Raw genomic sequence first — 19,408 nt, forward strand, 5'->3', positions numbered from 1 at the left:
TTTTAGTTTGTTTTGTCCCCGACTTGAACCCAGGACCCGCGGTATGTACGCTACTACCACACCACAGCAGTCATCCTAATGTTAAACGGGAACAATTTCAGTTTTGCGTTTAGTATCAGAATTGGTGCTCTACATTTGCCGCACTATGGCGGTAGCATACTTGTCTACAACAACAAATAGGCTTTGCACACGAGAAAAACTACATCACTCACTCAAAACTGTTTTCAATGAGCACACAATGTTTTTAACGGGATCGCTACTCGGCAGTGGTTTGGCAAACATCCGAATATATTTCTGTCATGAAAATTTTTTCAGCATAAATTCGTCATTTGCAAATGCCGTTCGGGGTCAGCATAAAATGTAATGAAAAATAAAGAGTTGCACGACGCAAATCGGTAAAAAGTTAGGGTTAGGTCGAGCTGGTCGATACATGACAACCCTTACATAAACTTAATGAACTCGTTGTGTTACCAGAAGTTTGCTGCAGCGAGAGCCACGATCACAAGATGTCCTCGATCATTTCCTCCTCTAACCCGTACTTTATACATCACCTCTCACTGACCAAACTCAATTTAAAAGCATGTGACATCAGGGAGGCAATGTCGAGACATGAGTTAATACCACCCTCTTTTCAATGATACGAGCAATTTTTTTAATCTGAGATTGTAAGACCTGCACATAATCTTCAACTCTTTTCAGCCCCGCACTTCTCGCCTTTCTTTTAGTCCCCACCAATCTGGTTGGAACGTCTACGTTACAACCTTCATGCGATGCACCCTGTTTGGCAAGCTCATCCGCTTTTCCATTTTCATATGCCCGGGAACGCATTATAGATGTATGCTTCTCCACATTTCGATACTTTCCAGGGATCAGTTACACTCTAACAACCCTTTAGTTGTGGTGCTATATGAGAGTATTGTCTTAACTGCTGCTTGGCTGTCAGTATGAAAGTTTAAACGGCTGCAGTTTGGGCTATTTTCTTCCAGTGTTTCTACTGCTTTACTCACGGTTTCTACTTCCTTCTGAAAAACACTTAATTGCTTACTTATTAAAAACTTAAATTTTGGACTTAAATTTTAGAAAGTTCTAAATAGAAGAGTGGTGAGTTTTTTGCAGATTTACGCAAAGTCTTAAATGCACATACATACATAGGTACGTAAATAGCAACTTTAGAAACACAATGCATACGACGAATAGCACAAAATAGGCGCCCTTGTGTGCTTCGTAAATATTTTCAGATCATGATATATTACCACACATTTTTTTTTTTTTTGCATTTTCCGAACCATTTTTCTTCAGTTCCATATGCTGCACACAATTTGGGTGAGTTACAGTGAATTTAGTTCCAACAGCCAGTACCATCAGCGCTTCCTTGCTATTGCAGCATATCTAACTATCTAACGAAATGTCAATTACAACTACAAATTCATTCATAACACGCTCTGCCAACTACTACATACATACATACCTCAAATTCAAAATGCCAAAATGGTACCAAAATATTATTCATATTGACAAAGAAACAAGTAAAGGTGTCTATGTTCGGGTGTAACCTAACATTATATACTCAGCGTGAGCTTCAATTGTACATTTCATTTCAGATAAATTACTTTGCTACATAACACGTGGCACCGCCCGTTTAAAAAAAATGTCCTCCCATTTCCTTTTACAATAAAACTTGATAAGTGAAATATCATTGATTCAAAACTATTTTTTGCTAAGTCAAGCTTATTATTTTCGTCTACGACCTTTTCAAAAATCTTTTATATAAAAGTTGGCGTTGTCTTCAACCGATCTCGTCCATTTTCCCTAGAAATATTTCCTGCTACAGGGAAAATTTGTGTACCGAATTTTATTACGATCCGTTAATTTTTCTTCGAGTTATGGCTCCCGAAACAAAGAAAATTGCTTAGTCATAAAAAGGGCGGTGCCATGCACATTTTTTTTTAATTTGAAGTCTTTCCTATTTATTGTTATAAATCCACTTGGGAAATGAAATACCATTGGCACAAAGCTCTTTTTTGCAAAGATATTGCTTATTTTATTCGTCCACAACCTTTTTTAAAATCTTTTATATAAAAGTGGGCGTGGTCCTTAACCGATTTCGTTAAATTTTCTTCAAATCGTTCCTTATAGTAAGGGCAACCTCTCTGCCGAATTTTGTTACGATAGGCTTAACGATTTTTGATTTATGATTAATAATATTTGTAAAATTTATTTTATCATAAGTGGGCGGTGCAACGCCCATTTTGAAAAATTTTTCCAAAATTTTATCTAGAGGCTCAATACCAGTCCAAATGTCAAACTTCAACATTCTAGGTGTATTATTTACTAAATTATCAGGTTTTTTGTGTTTTCCAAAATTTTATATATATAAAAATTGGGCGTGATTATCATCCGATTTCGCTCGTTTTCAATACCAATCTATTTTGGGTTCAGATAAGCTAGTGTACCAAATTTGGTGAAGATATCTCAATATTTACTCAAGTTATCGTGCTAAAGGTCGGACGGACGGACGGACGAACATGGCTCAATCAAATTTTTTTTCGATACTGATGATTTTCTATATCTATCTAGATTCCTTTATACCTGTACAACCAACCGTTATCCAATCAAAGTTAATATACTCTGTGTGCAAAGCACGCTGAGTATAAAAAGGGACGAGCATAGATGGGAACTAAATTCAAGTTATGTATATAATTATGTCTATCACCGCAAACTAACTCTTGAATAATGGAAAAAGTTATACTCAAAAAGAAAGTAGTAAATTGTGCAACGAAGCGAAAGAAGCAATGTTATTAAACCATGATTTGTTAAATGCTTTACAACATAAAGTTTGTAGGTAGAGTAGCAAACAATTGAAAGACGATCTATTTCAGTAACTGATGCTTTAAGAATAATTGGAATGTCATTTTGGCTGACAATCATGAACCGTAAAAATAGTTAGTCGAATATGGCAATATAATAACATTAAATGTCACAGAGTGTAATAATCATTAGAAGCAAGTGTCCCGATGAAAATGATAATAACGAATGCAATAATAATAATGATAATGTAGGAAATGACTATGAGGCAAAACAAATAATAAGAAAGCTTTATATATTTGCATGACTATGTTTGAATTTGACATTGAAAATATATACTGTTGAAAGTCAGAGTATTCAAACGAACAGGCTAAGGTTAGGTTGAACTGGCCGGTCCATAGACTCAACTAGTCCATAGTTTTATCAGATGTGTGCTCAACGATCAAATTGAAAATCCTTATCAGAAACCAGACGTGTGTTATTATGTAGCTCTGTCCTGTCAGGATACCGGCCACTAAGCATGCAAAATTCAGTCAAAACTATTACAAAGCTCTCACAATATCGTACCGTAACTGTCAAACAACAAGCAGATACTGTCACCCAGGCAGCATAGTAAGTATAGAAGTAGCACATAACCTCATTTAATTTTGTGCAGCACATATAGTCATAGAGCAGCCATTCCAAGGCCCATGTTCCTTACAGCGCATCCTCGCTATCTAGAGATTGCAATCTTATTTACCAAACTTAAGCCGGCCCGTGATCAAAAAAAGTCACTTACTAAAGAGAACAAGGGTTAATTTTTGGTCCTGTCTTATAAAATAACAGTTATTACTAAAACAAATCTTGGGATGCAAACTGCATTTCTGCAGTTATTTAAGTCCGATACATGGAACAAGTACGCAGAAAACTCCCTGAGGTCATGATATGCACAAAACAGTGGATATATGTCCACTAAAACCAGCAGACAATAGAAAAAAAGGCTTTGATACTCCTAACAAAGAAGGCACATATGACATAACATAAGTTGGCTTTGGCACATGAAATAAAAATAAATAAATAAATGCTAGGCGCGACAACTTCCGAAGAGACCTAAGGCTGAGCTTTTCTTAAAAAAAAAAGTTTACTACAAATTTACAAGAGGGACCTACATGGGTTACACCGAATCCGAACGGCATCTGCAAGCCAGATGAGTTTAAACAGAGAAGATTTTTATGGCACATATACACTCGAAGTGGTTGCCAAATCACCGCCGAGGGCGACCCGGTTAAGAAAAACTTATCTATTATTTAAAAAACTTGTTTCAAAAGTTTTGATGTTGTGTTGGAATAGTCTAGACCCCAGGCTCGTCAGAGTAGTAGTCGAACGTGGAAGGGACTTGAACCCAGGTAGGCGACCGCGTCGAACGTGAAACATACCCTCAAAGTAAGTAGATTATTATATAGTCATCAGGCTTATATTTTGACTAATATACTTAGCTCAAATTTAGCATACGCTCAGAAAAAGCCAGGTTTTAATTGCCTTATATATTGCCAAGCAGATTGATGCTAAACGTCGCAGTATCAGCAAAAAGAAAAAGGAAGAACTTGTCGACGGCAGCCTTTTCAAGATAGATACTATACGATTGCATACAATCATACTCTCGATGAAGAATCGCTATAAGTTCCTATAAGTAGCCTTCCCTCTTTGCACCGTATCAGGGCAAGTCATGGGAGTAACCACCGAAAAACTCTCAAAGATCCATTAGCTGTAGATAGAAGAAAATTTTCTTCGCAACCCATCATCAGCATAAAAAATGCCGAAGATTCCAAGTGCGTTTACTGTGATGCAGATGAAGGCGATGGTGAACATATCTTTTTAAAATTGCAAGAGAAAAGTATTGGCCAACTGACTTTCGATAAGGAAACAGGAAAAATTATGAGCGGCCCAGATGAGTGGATAATAACCAGCAGCATCATAGAAACCACACCAGAGGAAGAAATCCGAACTTGATTGAGATTTGTGAAACTCATGATTTAGGGGCGAATTAGAGTCATTTTTCTCGTGTAAACCAGAACCAAAAGTCCTATCATATATGAACATTCATTCATTTGAGTGAGTTAAAATAAACCTGAATCCCTTCATGATTTTTTTTGGTATTATATCATGAATTTGAGTGACTGCGACTAAAAGTGTCATGTCGTCATATATAGTCTGGCCCATTATACGAAATAATTTTCGTCGCGGGCGATGGTTCAAAATTCTGTGTTTTTTAGTCCAGCGACACACGGTTGGCCAGCATCATGAATTTTTCACCTCCACAAGCTAAAACCAAAAAAAAAAAAAAAAAAAAAAAAAAAACAATAAACTGCGAATGCTTAGTTAATTATAGTCCTGGTCATGGAAGGGTACATCCATTAGACCCCTCATGAAGGCAGACCAAACGTTTAACCGAATACTTGCTTGCATTGGCAAAACGCTGTTAATTATTTTAAAGTTTTGAACTACGATTTCCACAGTAGTTTTCTATCTAGAATAACTCCAAAAGCGTGGTGTGGAGGTAGCATGCTCCGCCTACCACACCGAGGATCCTGTTTTTTAAACGGTTTTATTTAGCTTGACTCTGTGTAGCGAGACAATGCAATAATAAGAAATAAAACTTCGATAGGTGGCGCATGGATCGAAATATTACAAAAAATCGTATCTGTGGTCCGATTTGGCTCATATTTGGAACACATATTGCATTCATTAATAGAAAGCAACATATGAAAAAAAATTGCCGCCAGGTGGCGCAAGGATCGAGACATACAAAAAATTGTATTTGTGATCCGATTTGGCTCATATTTGGATCATACATTTCGGTAGAAGTAACATCAAAATGCTTTGGAGTCCGAGGAGGGAGAAGCATACGTGGCGCTGAGTTGAGTAAAATCTTTGGAAAGCTTATGAATTGAGGACTTATGTAGATCGTAACAAATTGTCAGGAGAGAGTCCATGTAATAATGAGTCACAAAATGAACTATATAGAATGAGAAATAATAGGCAATTAAATAAAGACCAAGAACTTGAAAATAAAATAATAAAAAAAATTTTTTAAGCTAAGCGGTTTTATGCAAAAATACTCCTCATTAATCTAAATAAAAGCGTTGGGCGTGTGAAATTTCTAAAAATTTGAGGAGTAGCATAACCTGATTAAGGTTCAGTTGGTCTTGCTTATGACTATCAATGGAAATTTAACGCGTTCAACGCCTAATTATTTTCTAGCTTTTAGTATTATTATTACTTAATGTAAGTATTGTTTTTAATAAAACCGTTTAATTTAAACATTTTTTTTTTACATTATTTTATTTAATTAGAAGACATTTTTTCTCGGCAGTGATTTGACAAGCACTCCGAGTGAATTTTTGCCATGAAAAGCTTCTCAGTGACCACTCATCTGCCTTGCAGATGCTGCTAGGGGTCCGCATAAAACATGTAAGTCCCGTTCCGCTAATTTATGGGAAAAATTTAGAGAAGCACGAAGCAAATTGGAAGAGAAACTCGGTCTAAAATGTCTTCGTTGGTTATACGCACCTTATGTTTATTTATTTATTTATTGATTTAAGTAGCTTTGGAAGACACCTGTTTTGCGTCTGTCTTAAGTGTGTTTTTTGTGCTGCAATATCAATAACTTCAAACATTATTTGACAAATCAAAAAGTAAAGTCTCATATAGTTCTCACGTATTCTCGAAAATTTTCCCTAACTTACTTCATGCCGAAATTTTATTGAAGCAGTGGTATATATCCAAAAATCATGCTGGGATGGTCTGTAACTCCAAATAACTTATCCGAAACACAGTCTTAGAAATAATTAAAATTTTGCCTAACTGATTCCAGAGAGAGCCTAAATGAATTCACATTAATTTGTAAATTTGGTTTAAAACCATTCCGAATAGCAAAAACTCTGAAAATACTTCCAAAAAGGTTTAAAGATAATTATGTTTCGTTTTCTTTCATCGCAAACTCTGTAAAATGCAAAGGCGAATGTGCCTAAGGTGGGTCAAGCGTAAGGGAAATTTGTTTGAAAATTGCTTGAATACTAGGAAATGTGCATATCCTATGGCATTTATGAAAGAAAGAATCTGCAGCAATATCTACACAGCAATAATGGTCAAGATAATGCAGATAGTTGTAAATACGTCCTAGTTCAAAAAACTAAAAGAAAAATATAAATCTGGTTGACGTTAACCCAATTGCTTTGCTTCAGCAACCAAACGCCCTTCTACAACATTCGTTCATACCCACCTACTTTAGCAAGGTTGCAAGGGTAATGATGGATGCGTTATGCAATCGTATTTCTTTATTTGCCTTTGAGCGTTGCAAATAGTGACATAGCAAAATTCAAAGAAAATCACCTTGCAATTGGAGTTTACCTCAATATATTTTTAATTCACTCGTTATGTGTTCAATAAAGACAGTTGGCAGAAAATCACTTGAAAAGTATGAGCCTAAGGTAAAACATTGTAATTCTTAGACAAGGAGGTTAGGTTAAGTTAGGTTGAACTGGCCGGTCGCTGAGGACCTCGCATGGACTAAATGAGTCCCTAGTATTACCAGAACTTTGTTTAACGACCAAACTGAAAAACGCTTTCAAAAACCAAGACTTATGTTACAAAATAACTAAGTCCTCTTAGCACGTCTACGGAGCAAGCTTCATTCCCACCTCTTCTCTTATGCCCTGGCATCCAATATAGATGTATGCTTCACCTTGCCCGATTCTCTTCAGGGTTTGCTAATACTCTAACACACTTTAAGATACTGTGTGTGCTATGCGAGATTATTGCCTTAATTTCTGCTTGGCTGTCAAAATAAAAGTTGACACTACTACAATTTAAGCTATTTTCTTAAAATATTTCTATTTCATTCTTTACCGCTAATACTTCCGCCTGAAAAAAGGTGCAGTGATCTGCCAGCTTGTAGAATCTGTTTATCGGATCAGCACAGTATAACGACAACCCTACTCCTTCCACTTCTTTTTTACCATCGGTGTACACATTTATCACCTCGGTATTAGGCACCCTTGCGTAACCATACACCTCTATTGTTGCTTTAAGAGCCCCTTCGAAGCGCAGAAATTGAGTCGGATAGTCTGTTCGTCCGGTAGTTGATGAATATGAGGAGGAGTTGGTACGAAAATTGCACCTTTCTGAAATTTTATTATGTTGTTAGTAAATAAAAATGGATTTAAAAAAGCTAAACTCTGTTGACCATACAAAGATAATTTGAGGGAAATATATTAATTTTTGGAATTGACCAAAAAAGGTTCAACATGATGAAAAACTGTTCTCTAAAACATAACATGCGTACACAAAAGCAAATTGAAAGAAACGGAACTGCATATGGTGGTTATAAACACAGTGGGAGCCTTGGAATATAAGGTGTACTTCTTAGTAGTTTTCTTGCACATCGCATGGATTTTCAACATTGTCTCTAAAGAGGCAATCATGGAGAGTTATTAAGTACATAGAAGTACATCCAGCCAAAACCTGATGGATTGGCTACATGTTAATTGCAAGAATATTACTTCGTACAGGAGGCTGAATGAGGCCACAAAATTGTCAACTCTGCTGTGGACGATTGTAATCAAACAACTACTTAGGCTGTTCATTGTGGGACCCGTGTATGCATTTTGCGCACAATATGGCGGAATACCAAATGTAAGCTTAAGATATTGGCGTAACTGTAAACTGTAGTATTTGTAAGTGGTATGATATATGTATTGAGGATACATGTAGAATGCATGTAAATGCAGGACGGTGTGTAATATTAATATATGTACTGTATGGAACACTAGAGAGAATGTAAGCGTGGGCGTGGTGCTTGGTTGTTTTTATTGTTGACGTTGTAGCTATTTATTCGATGAGTTATTTGTTATCAAAAAGTTATCGATAAATTATCGAAACATCTCGGCATAGACCCGGAATGAACCCAACATTTTAACGGGAGATCAACCGTTCCCGAAACTCATTTCTGTTACAAAATAACAGCTTAGGAAAAAACCTTACACAGGAAGTCACAGCTAGTGATTTTAGTTATACTTGTTGAGAAAACATTTAAAAATAAAAATGTATCACTGAGAAAGATCGTAGAAGTTCAAAAATGAAATGAGGCCCTTTTTTTGGAAACCGGTTATTATAAGTATATAGTCTCTGTAAATAACTCATCAAATTAAATACCTTTCGGAATTATTTTAAAAGCATTCGAGGATCATTGCCTGTGAGTACAAATGGGCAAATATAATTTATGCAATTAGAAAGTTTAAAATTAATAGCCTAGTCATTGTGTTTAATTTGCAGTAACATTAGACAGTTCATACACATTTTGTAAAATTTAGTTTTCTCTTCGCAAGGTTCGCTGATCTTAAAAGATTTAATATTAATGCTTATTCTGACTTATATTACGTTTCAATGAAATGAGCTATATTTATTCTTATAGCGAACTAAAAGCGTAAACAAAAATTTGTACTTCCTTTACAAATATCAAAATCAACTGAGGATATGTAAATGTATCTATCAAAGTGCAATGATTTTACATTTCGCCACATTACCATATTGGAACTGTGATCACCCTTTTACTTAATTTTTAATGTCAAAAATTTGAATTGTCATTTTTGACTTATCTTATCATGACAATGTTGTTACTTGTTATTTTTTTAACGAAATTTAACGAACTATTTTCACCAAATAAAGATAATTTTTAAAACAGATATGCGGTTTAATTATTCGGTGGTATATTTCGGTCGTAAGGCGTACCTTATTCTACGTCATAATGGTTTGGTGACCTGCATTCCAAATAAACAACAAAATTTGTAAGGTGTGTCGGAACGCACAACTCGTTTGTTGCTACATCCTCAACATACCAACACATCGGTATTGGTTATGCGAATTCAAACAGAAGTTTCAAAAACCTTATCAATACACATTACTGAATGAGTGTGATGAGGTGAAAATTAGCAACCCACAAGTAGTGCAGATCTTCTACTCTTAAAAAGCTTTCAGCGCCGGCGAGAAACAAACTAGTCTCAGTGGCTAAAAAGCTCTTTGCGTAGCTTTAAACACCTGGGTACAAGCAAGATATCATGAAATTTTCTCCTCCATTATGAAAACATAGTAAACACGGTTTCTAACCCAAACAGTCGCAGATAATAAGCACATAATAGTTCAAAAAATCTTGCATAGTAGAAAGCCTGCGAAATATTCGTGATCTGAAAGAATATGCACAGAGGTGGAGATAATACCTCGAAGCAGTAATCCCCGTCAAAGTGATGATTGCATGTCTGGTTGTCACTCTTAAGCGCAATTCGCCATCGCCTTTCTACCCACTGCAAACAAAATTGGGGACAGCCGTTTAAGGCAACGTTTACAACAGCCATAGATATTGGAACGGGTCAACGGAATGATTTTTGAATCGAAAGCTGTATAATTCACAGATATCACGGCATGGGGGGAAAGGCACACTCAGGAAAGCAACATCAAAGTATTATCGCACAAACTGTGGTGCTACTGAACTGTATTTACCGACAAAAATGCCTTTGTTTCAACCGCTAGAAACTGAATGCTGGAACCACAAGAACACCTTCTTCATACACCAGTATATCGGGTATATCTAGGGTAAGGCGGAGGACAAGATAAGACAACAGGGGGAGCAGCCCAAAAGTTAGGAGAAGCGGAATGACTACCACGACAATTTTTTGGTGGCAAGTAGCAGAATTAATCGGCATTTGACTCTGAAAATAGCTTTTGAACATGCCCTAATTCTGTAGGATAAATTAAGATATTTGCAAAAGCTTTCTTTTTGGTTTGTTAATTCCTGTTGAATGGTTATTTAACAAGATGTAGGTAGGTAGGTTGAACTAGCCGGTCCATGAGGACCTCACATAGACTGATTGAGTCCGTAGTGTTACCAGAAGTTTGTTTTAACGACCAAACTGAAAAATCCTATCAAAAACCAGGACCTATGTTATAAAATAACTCCGTCCTCTTGGCAAATACTAGAAGCTTCCTAGGACTTAAGACACTTACTGCTTCTAGATCTGACAGCTGTATCACTCCTAATAGCTGGAGTCTTAGCCTGGCAAGAGCAGGGAACGAGCAGAGAACGTGCTCGATCGTTTCCTCCTCAAACCCGCACTTCCTACATCTACTAACACTGACCATGCCTAGTTTAAAGGCATGTGACGCCAGAAGGCAGTGCCCAGTCAGAATACCCGTCATGAGTCTACAGTCCTCTCTTTTTAATGATAGGAGCAACTGTGTTAGTCTAAGGTTGTAAGACCTACACATAATCTTCGACACTTTACAGCCCCGCGCTTGAACTCACTCCTTTCCCGCTTGGTCGATCATGTGCACCTCTCGCCTTCGCTTAATCTCGCCCAATCTAATTGGGATATCTACGGTGCAAGCTTCAAGGAATGCGCCCATTTTAGCTAGTTCGTCCGCTTTTTCATTCCCATCTATTCCCATATGCCCTGGGACCCAATATAGATGTATGCTTCTCCCTGTCCCGATTCTCTCCAGAGACTGCTTACACTCTAACACGCATTTCGGTGCTGTGCTATGCGAGATTATTGCCTTAATTGCTGCTTGACTGTCAATATAAAAGTTAACACGGTTGCAGCTTATGCTATTCTCTTCCAGGGTTTCTACTGCTTTGGTTACGGCTAACATTTCCGCTTGGAAAACGCTACAGTAATCCGGCAGCCTGTAGGATCTGCTTAATTCCGGATCAGCGCAGTATACCGCAGACCCTACTCCTTCCACTATTTTGGAACCATCGGTGTACACATGTATCGACTCGTCCCCATTTGCGCACCCTTGCGCCAACTGTCCACCTCTGTTGTGGCCTTAAGATCTCCTTCGAAGCGCAGATAGTGAATCATGTAGTCTGTTCGTCTTGCGATTGATGACGCTATACTAATATGGCCATATGGTCGGCGCTCAAGCTGCCCCGAAGCACCGAGCCTGGTTGCGGTCGTTAACGATCTGTTCTTTGCTACCAGGTCTACAGGTGGGATGTGCAAAACGGCATACAGTGCAGCCGTCGGGGTTGTTTTCAGGGCTCCCGTAATGCTAAGCATCGACAGTCTGCATACCCCCTCTAATTTTTTGAGGTATGTTGTTTTTTGTGTGGCTTTCCACCAAACAAGAACTCCATAGTATAGAATACGGCTTACAATCGCTGTAAAAACCCAATGAGAAAGGGATGGCGATAGGCCCCACGTACACCCCAGCATTCTTTTACATGCATAGAGTGCCGTTGAGACCTTCCTTACCCTTTCCTCCACGTTAAGCTTCCATGACAGCTAATTGTCTAGGATGATTCCTAAGTATTTTGTGCAAGATTTCTCCTGTAAGGTCACCCCTCCTAACTTAGGCCTGGTCCAATTTGGGACCTTGTACCTCTTTGAAAACAAGACCATATCCGTCTTCTCCGCATTGACTTTCAACCCGACATTAGATGCCCAGGTATGAATATCCCGAAGCGCCCGATCCATCAAAGAACTAATCGTTGGAAGCCACTTTCCACTTATGACAATTGCAACGTCATCTGCGTAAGCCGTAAGTTTTACGGGCCCCTCATCGAATTGCCGGAGCAGTTGGTTGAAGACCAGCGTCCACAGCAGAGGTAATAGCACCCCTCCCTGCGGCGTGCCCCTGTCAACTGATTTCGTGGCCTCGTACAATCCCCATTGTGATGTAATCTTCCTGCAATTTAACATGCAGCCGATCCATCTGATTAAGGCAGGATGTACTTTAATGTAATTAAGACCATCCATAATCGCCCATTTTGCAACATAATTGAAAGCCCCGGCAATGTCCAAGAAGACTTCTAGAGCATACTCCTTATATTCCAGGGATTTATCTATGCTTATTACCACCCTATGCAATGCGGTTTCTACCGACTTGCCTTTAGTGTACGCATGCTGTGTTGTGGAGAGCAGCTTTTCATCCACGTTGGACTTTATGTACACATCTATCAGCCTCTCAAAGGTTTTGAGCAGATATGATGTTAAGCTAATGGGTCTGTAGTCTTTGGGATACACGTGACCGTTCTTCCCCGCCTTTGTTAGAAAAGCTACACGAGCAGTTCTCCAAAAGTGCGGTACATGATTCAGTCTTATGCACCCATCGAATATTATTTGAAGCCATTCCACGACCGCCCTACTTGGGACTTGTAGCATGGCCGGGAATATACCATCTGGGCCCGGCGATTTAAAATTAGAAAAAAACTTCACTGCCCACTCGATCTTGGTATCGGTCACCAAGCGCGGCACTACTAGCTCCGCGATCGAAGTGTGAGTGATGTCTGCTGGCTCCTCTAAACCGTCTCCCGATTGGAAATGTGTATCGAGAAGCACCTCAGGGGATTCCTCACTATTACGTGACCATTCCCCGTTCTCTTTCTTTATTAGTCTCTGGACTATGTTTCCCTTTGCTAGGACTTTTTTCAACCGTGCTGTTTCGCTGGAGCACTCTATGTCCGTACAGAAACTTTTCCATGAGTTTCTCTTCGCCCTGGTAATTTCACGCTTGTAGATGCTCAGTAGATCCCTGTACTCTTCCCGACACGCTTCGCTTTCCGCGGTCTTTGCGAGCTTAAACATTTCTTTTACCTGTCTTCTTAGAAGACTCAGCTCATTGCTCCACCATGGCGGCTTTGCTTTTCCTCTAAATCTTCTTAGAGGGCAAGCTTTGTTATACGCAGTCATAAGCGTCCTTGTTAGGATTTCATTCGACTCCTCCAGTTCCTCTACACTAGCAACCTCTTTGGGTTGTCCCAGTTTTGTTTCAACATGTTTCTGGAATTTAGTCCAGTTCGTTGACCTAGGGTTTCTAAAGGTTCCTCCCTTCTCTACCCTCTTTAGGGGGATGTTTAAGCTGTTATACGCATGGTCGGAGAAGGATGGTCAATCAAGAACCATCCAATCATACCTTGATATATCACGCTCGGAGCTCAATGTAATATCCAGAACAGTGCTGGATGTTGGACCAATATATGTAGGGACATTTCCCCTGTTGGCTATCTGCAAATAGGTTTGCAGGATGTAACAAAACAAAGATTCGCCTCCCTCGTTCGTATCTACTCCTCCCCACGCAATGTGGTGCGCATTTGCATCTGCGCCTATGATCAACCGCCCTAAGCGCCCTTTCTCCTGTACTAACCTTTTGCACTCCATCGGTGGAACCTCCGCAGCATGGGCCTTGTAGCAGGATGCCAGGTAAATGCCTGCTTATTCTTTTGCTCAACGGCCACCGCTACGAGATCCTCAGCGGTGTAATTAGGCAGTATATATGAATGCAGCTGTTTCCTTACCATTATTACAGCTCGCACCCACACCCGTTGGAGGTTTATCTGTAGGACTCGCAGTACCATTGGGCTGTTTGTCCCCCTCCAGCACCTTCGTCTTGACGTCGTTGTCCTCTCCTTGCCCTTTTGGTTTAGAGTATTGGAGGCCCCCTCAGCCTCACGTGACTGTTGTGCCGGGTGTTCCTCTGTGCGAGTCACATCACCATTTAGCGGTTGGTCCTCTTCTACCACGTTCGTGGTGACGTCGGGGACCTCCACCTGTCTTTTTTCCCTTAGGGTTTTGAGGTCCTTATCGACTTCGCCCACCTCTAGCGTGTTAGGGTTTTTATCCTCAGGACTTCTTTTCCTAACAAGATGTAATTAGTAATTAATAAACTTAACATTAGTCAAACAAATTAACATAAGCACAAATGAGGCAATTTTTAACACAAGTGGTATTTTCTATTTGCAGGCAAAACAAAAACAAAATATTTACCATTTCGTGACTTGCCAATACTTTTCCCCGTTACCACAGCAGAATACAAGAGACTTGGAGCACCCTAAAAGCTGTCTTAGATTTATGCTTCAGTAACCTTAAATAATGGTTCAAATAATACTCGATTCTTAGCTTTGCTAAAAGTGCAATGCGAATATTAAAAGAACGTTTATCATAAAATATTTCTTAGAAAAAAAATTGAGAAGGTCTAATGCAGTTATAGATTATTATGTAAGCAATCACGGTTAGTGATCATAAATACATCAATACTAATAATGTTGTAATTAAACTTTATTGCAATGCTTTTGTTGTGCGAACATTATGGCCTTAAGCGCCTATTTGTATGCAATCGGAATGTGTGAGCACGTGAATTATTGTGCAAAAATACTCGCTTCGTTAGTGGTTTATTTTACGTTTTGAAAAGTATTAAGCCACAGTTGCTAGCAATTAATTTGATTCCAGGAGAATTGAACTTTTTGTTAAAACTAAGTAATTTTGCTATTTTCTTGTTGTTACATAACAATTTCCAGCACTAGCGAATGCGTGCAACTTGCTTCGAAAAATATTTAAATTGTTCGAGCAATTACACAACCACCTAAATAAGGTACCGCAGAAGTTGAAAATGTATGTAACACCAAAAAGAGTTTTACTTGAAGGCATATAAGGAGCAAATTGAGCTAATAGAAACAGCAGTAGACATTTTTTGAGTCAGGGGGCGAGTATGATTTAATTTGAAAATTTGTTTGATGGTTTTAGAACTATTTTTTGATGTTATATGATTATTGATTTTACTGGTAGACAAAATAGTTCTTTTTCTCTATTTCTTGAAGATTTCCTTTGGTTTCTCACTAATTTGACACGGCCACGCTTTTATTTATTTTTCTGATTAACACCCTAGATTGATGAGGAGTGTGATGACTAGTACCTAGTACCTACCTAATTATTTTCTAGCTTTTAGTATTATTATTACTTAATGTAAGTATTGCTTTCAGTAAAACCGTTTAACTTAAAATTTTGTTTTGTGTTCCAGATATGGTCCATATCGGACCCCAAATACGATTTTTTTGACTATCTCGATCCATGCGCCACCTGGCGGCGTTTTTTTTTCATCGGTTGCTTTCTATTTATGTATTTATTACGTGTTCCAAATATGAGCAAATCGGATCACAAATATGATTTTTTGAAATATTTGGATCCATGCGCCACCTACCGAAGTTTTTTTCTTATTATTGAATTGCCATCGGGTTCTTAATTGTATTCTAAGTTTGAAGCTTGTAGCTTATCTGGAAGTTACTTAAATTTTAATTAAAAAGTCAAGTCAAGCTAAATATAACCGTTTAAAAAGACCTCCTTCCAAGTAGCACACTACCGTGATATGGCGTGAATCGACGGACCATCACTGCGAATGCTATTTCTGTGTGGTAAAGCATAACAGGAATACACCACAGGAGTTACTCCTAGTGAAATTATCCCAAAAATCAAAACAATATGTAAACGCCTTAGATAAAATTGCTGAATGTTTCAAATACATTTCTAAATCATTTCCATAAATGAAATCTGAAAAGGTGAAAGCTGGGCCTACAAATAAGAAAAATAATGTTTGATGCAAATTTCAATAGCAGCATGAAATCACCAGAAAAATACGCATGGGATGATTTAGCTTGGCTAGTAAACAACTTTTTAGGAAAAAGGAAGTTACCTAACTTCTCCGGGCACATAAATCAACTGATGTTACACTTTCAACATTTGGGTGTAAACATGAGTATCAAGATGCACTTTCTCCACGCACAATTGCACCATTTTTCTGAAAATTTAGGCGATCTCAGCGATCGTTTTCACTAGGACTTCTGCACTTTGGAATAGTCTATAAGAAGAGCTATCTCCTGCGCATTTCCATGTATTCGGTATCGATATTATAACTTCAGTCTGCACTTTTAAATAAAGCGAAATTATTTTTTTTTATTCCAGATCTATATTCATATATTTTCACTAAATTAAATAAAGCGTGCCACTCAAATAACTTACTGATTTTAATAATAGATGTCACGTATGTATAATATTTTTATGAAAATTTTATTTTTAAAAATTAGAAGCTCGAAGCTATCTCAACACTTTAAGCTATTGCACAATACTGTACATAACCACGGGTAAGTAATTATATCCTAGCTGTTCCTGCCTTTGCGCATAAATCATACAATCTCGATAAGAAAATTGTAAGCTATTTTACATGTGCTTGGTAGGGCTTGCTATTGTAGTTGGTTGCACAAGTTTCAATAAAGTAACAGAAAAGACAAAATTTAGCAAAGCAGAGCCAACTACCGACAACAGAGTGTGCAGTCTCTACGGTGTGCTACCGCCTTGCTTGCATGTGGTTGGTGCAGTGAATAAACAACTTCAATTTAGATAGCATACTACATGATGCGCTTGAAGCACAAATTGACTGAAGCTAAAATTAATTTTTGAAGCTGTCGGTTACTGTGGTAATGACTTCTTCCTACTACCAGTTTTCTTGCAGGTATTTAAAATAAATTTAAACATTTTTTTTAACAAACTTATATTAGCTTCACTTGATTACCTTATTATAACACAGTGAATTTCAAGAAAATCTTGATTACCCTCACTAGCAAAATTTTCTTTATTTACAACACTACTTTGGTAGTAGTATATCATAATTAAATTACTCGCATGCTTCACTTAATGCGTGTAAAAATCAAATTGATTCATTACACCCCAGCTTGCACTGCTTTTATACTCTCAGTTGCCTCATTTGCCTATCTCTCGAAAAACCGTCTCGAACTCTTGTTCCTTTGTTTCTCGTTCCTGTATTACAAATTTGGTTATATAGTTTTTTCCGAACATATCGGAACTGTTTTCCTCGTGAATATTTCAAGATAATTAGAAAACTATTCTGGGGTAATTGTGTGATTATTTAATGTACAGCTATGGTGGCACCATATTGGAATTATTTAAGGAAATATTTCGGGATCATTTTGATCTTATTACGGGATCGGTTTTGTACGTTTTCAGGACTGTTGAAAAAATTGTATTGGCTTGGATGTCAGAAGATTTATGAAAAATGGGATTGTGCCCAGGATCATTTCGGAAAAAGTTTGTGATCATGTATTGCCGCTTTCAGGATAATTCCAGTACTGTTCGGGATTATGTTTAGTATGATTTCGGTGTTATTTTTATTATCATTTCGTGACTATTTTAATTCCGTTTCAGGATCACTGGATTGTTTCCAAATTTTTAAGATATTTTCGAGAACCATTTTAGCTCAGCTGTAACTTATTTCCATATCATTTCATGACTTCTTGTGGAATGTTTTGGAGACTATAGCGGCATCATGAAGAATTGTTTACGATCGAATAGGGATAGGCTCGAGGTAATTCTAATCATTTTTGGATTACTTGTGTTATGATTCCAGAAAGCTTTGTAAACTGCTTACAGGTTATATTTTAATCATTTCAATCAGTCAGCTTTAATTGATTTTGGAAAACATCGTTAAAAATTTGGCTTAAATCGGTGCATAGAGCTGCCGGGTAGATAAAATTGCAAAGTGTTCGCAAAACAATCAATCAGCAGCAAAACATGTAATCTGTTCTTTACTTTTTTGTATGGCAAGAGCAACGAGTAAATATTAGTAACTATGTAAATACAGTCACGTAATTTAAATAACTGTTATATTTGACACAAAACTCTTTTTCAATAGCCACATTAATTTCATTATCGCGAAAGCATACTCAGTTCTGGGGTTTGTACGTCGTAACAGCACTAATTTCTCAGACCCATATACCTTGAAACTCTTATTTACAAGCTTTGTGCGCTCGCATCTTGAGTATGCTGTCTTCGTATGGAGGCCCTATAATCAACTTCCGATTCAAAGGGTTGAGCGTGTACAAAAGGTTTTCCTTAAATTTGCCCTACGGTTTCTGAATTTTGAAAACCCGGTTCCGGCCTACACAGCTCGTCTTCAACTGATAAACTTGCAATCTCTGGAAAGCCGTAGATCTATCTTGTCTTTAACGTTTACATTTAGCATGATTCAAGGCATCTTTGATTGCCCATATCTCTTGCATAAAATATGTTTCAATGTCCCTAGACGTAATCTTCGTGTATCTTATCCATTTTATCTACCCAAAGTAAAAACGACATTTGCTGGAAATGCACCTTTGGTGCGCTCTTTGAGAGCATTTAATACTTTGTCAGAAACTACTGTCATTGATTTCACAATGACAAAACAGGCTTTCTTAAATCTTCTGTACACTATTCTGTAATGTAAATTTATCTAATTTGTAAATTTATCTAATTCATTATGTAGTCTGTAAGAAACATTGTATTTCAAAGATTACTATATTAAATAAATAATAATAATAATAAATTGTTTTCGTTATTCCATAAAAACAAAGAATTTGTAAATATTTTTAAAATAAAGCAAAATTATACAAAACTTACCGGCATACATGAGCAGCGCTAGCAGTATCAGGATCCAATTTGTCATTTTGTTGTTGTTTTCACTTGCAAGTTTTTTAACGTCAATGTTGTAAAAATGTCATTAGTTAACTAACAATTTGCGTGACTAATATTTGTTTTTAATTAAATTTGTTTATTATTATTTTTTTTATTGTACGTTTACTCGATATGTGCGTTGATTTTGTAAATAAAACTCTTTTATAAAATTATGCTACCACAACTTTTTCTTTCGTTATTAATTAGAAATTTCATTACTGAGAAACATTAAATAAAGTATATGAAAAAATGCATGTAAAAATTAACTCTTTTGCACTACGTAGTTAATATTTACT

At 37.4% G+C, this 19,408-nt stretch overlaps 1 protein-coding gene across 1 annotated transcript in view; it reads right to left on the minus strand.

The window, feature by feature from the left end:
- Positions 1-19,128, minus strand: part of dpr8 (defective proboscis extension response 8) — a 245,019-nt gene extending 225,891 nt beyond the window's left edge. Inside the window, exon 1 of the mRNA XM_067785894.1 lies at positions 19,059-19,128. Coding sequence (XP_067641995.1) covers positions 19,059-19,104 — 46 coding nt within the window. The 5' untranslated portion in view covers positions 19,105-19,128. The remainder of the gene's footprint in view (positions 1-19,058) is intronic.
- Between the last annotated feature and the right edge of the window lie 280 nt (positions 19,129-19,408).

The sequence above is a fragment of the Eurosta solidaginis genome, chromosome 4, assembly GCF_040869045.1.
Source record: "Eurosta solidaginis isolate ZX-2024a chromosome 4, ASM4086904v1, whole genome shotgun sequence".
NCBI lineage: Eukaryota > Metazoa > Arthropoda > Insecta > Diptera > Tephritidae > Eurosta > Eurosta solidaginis.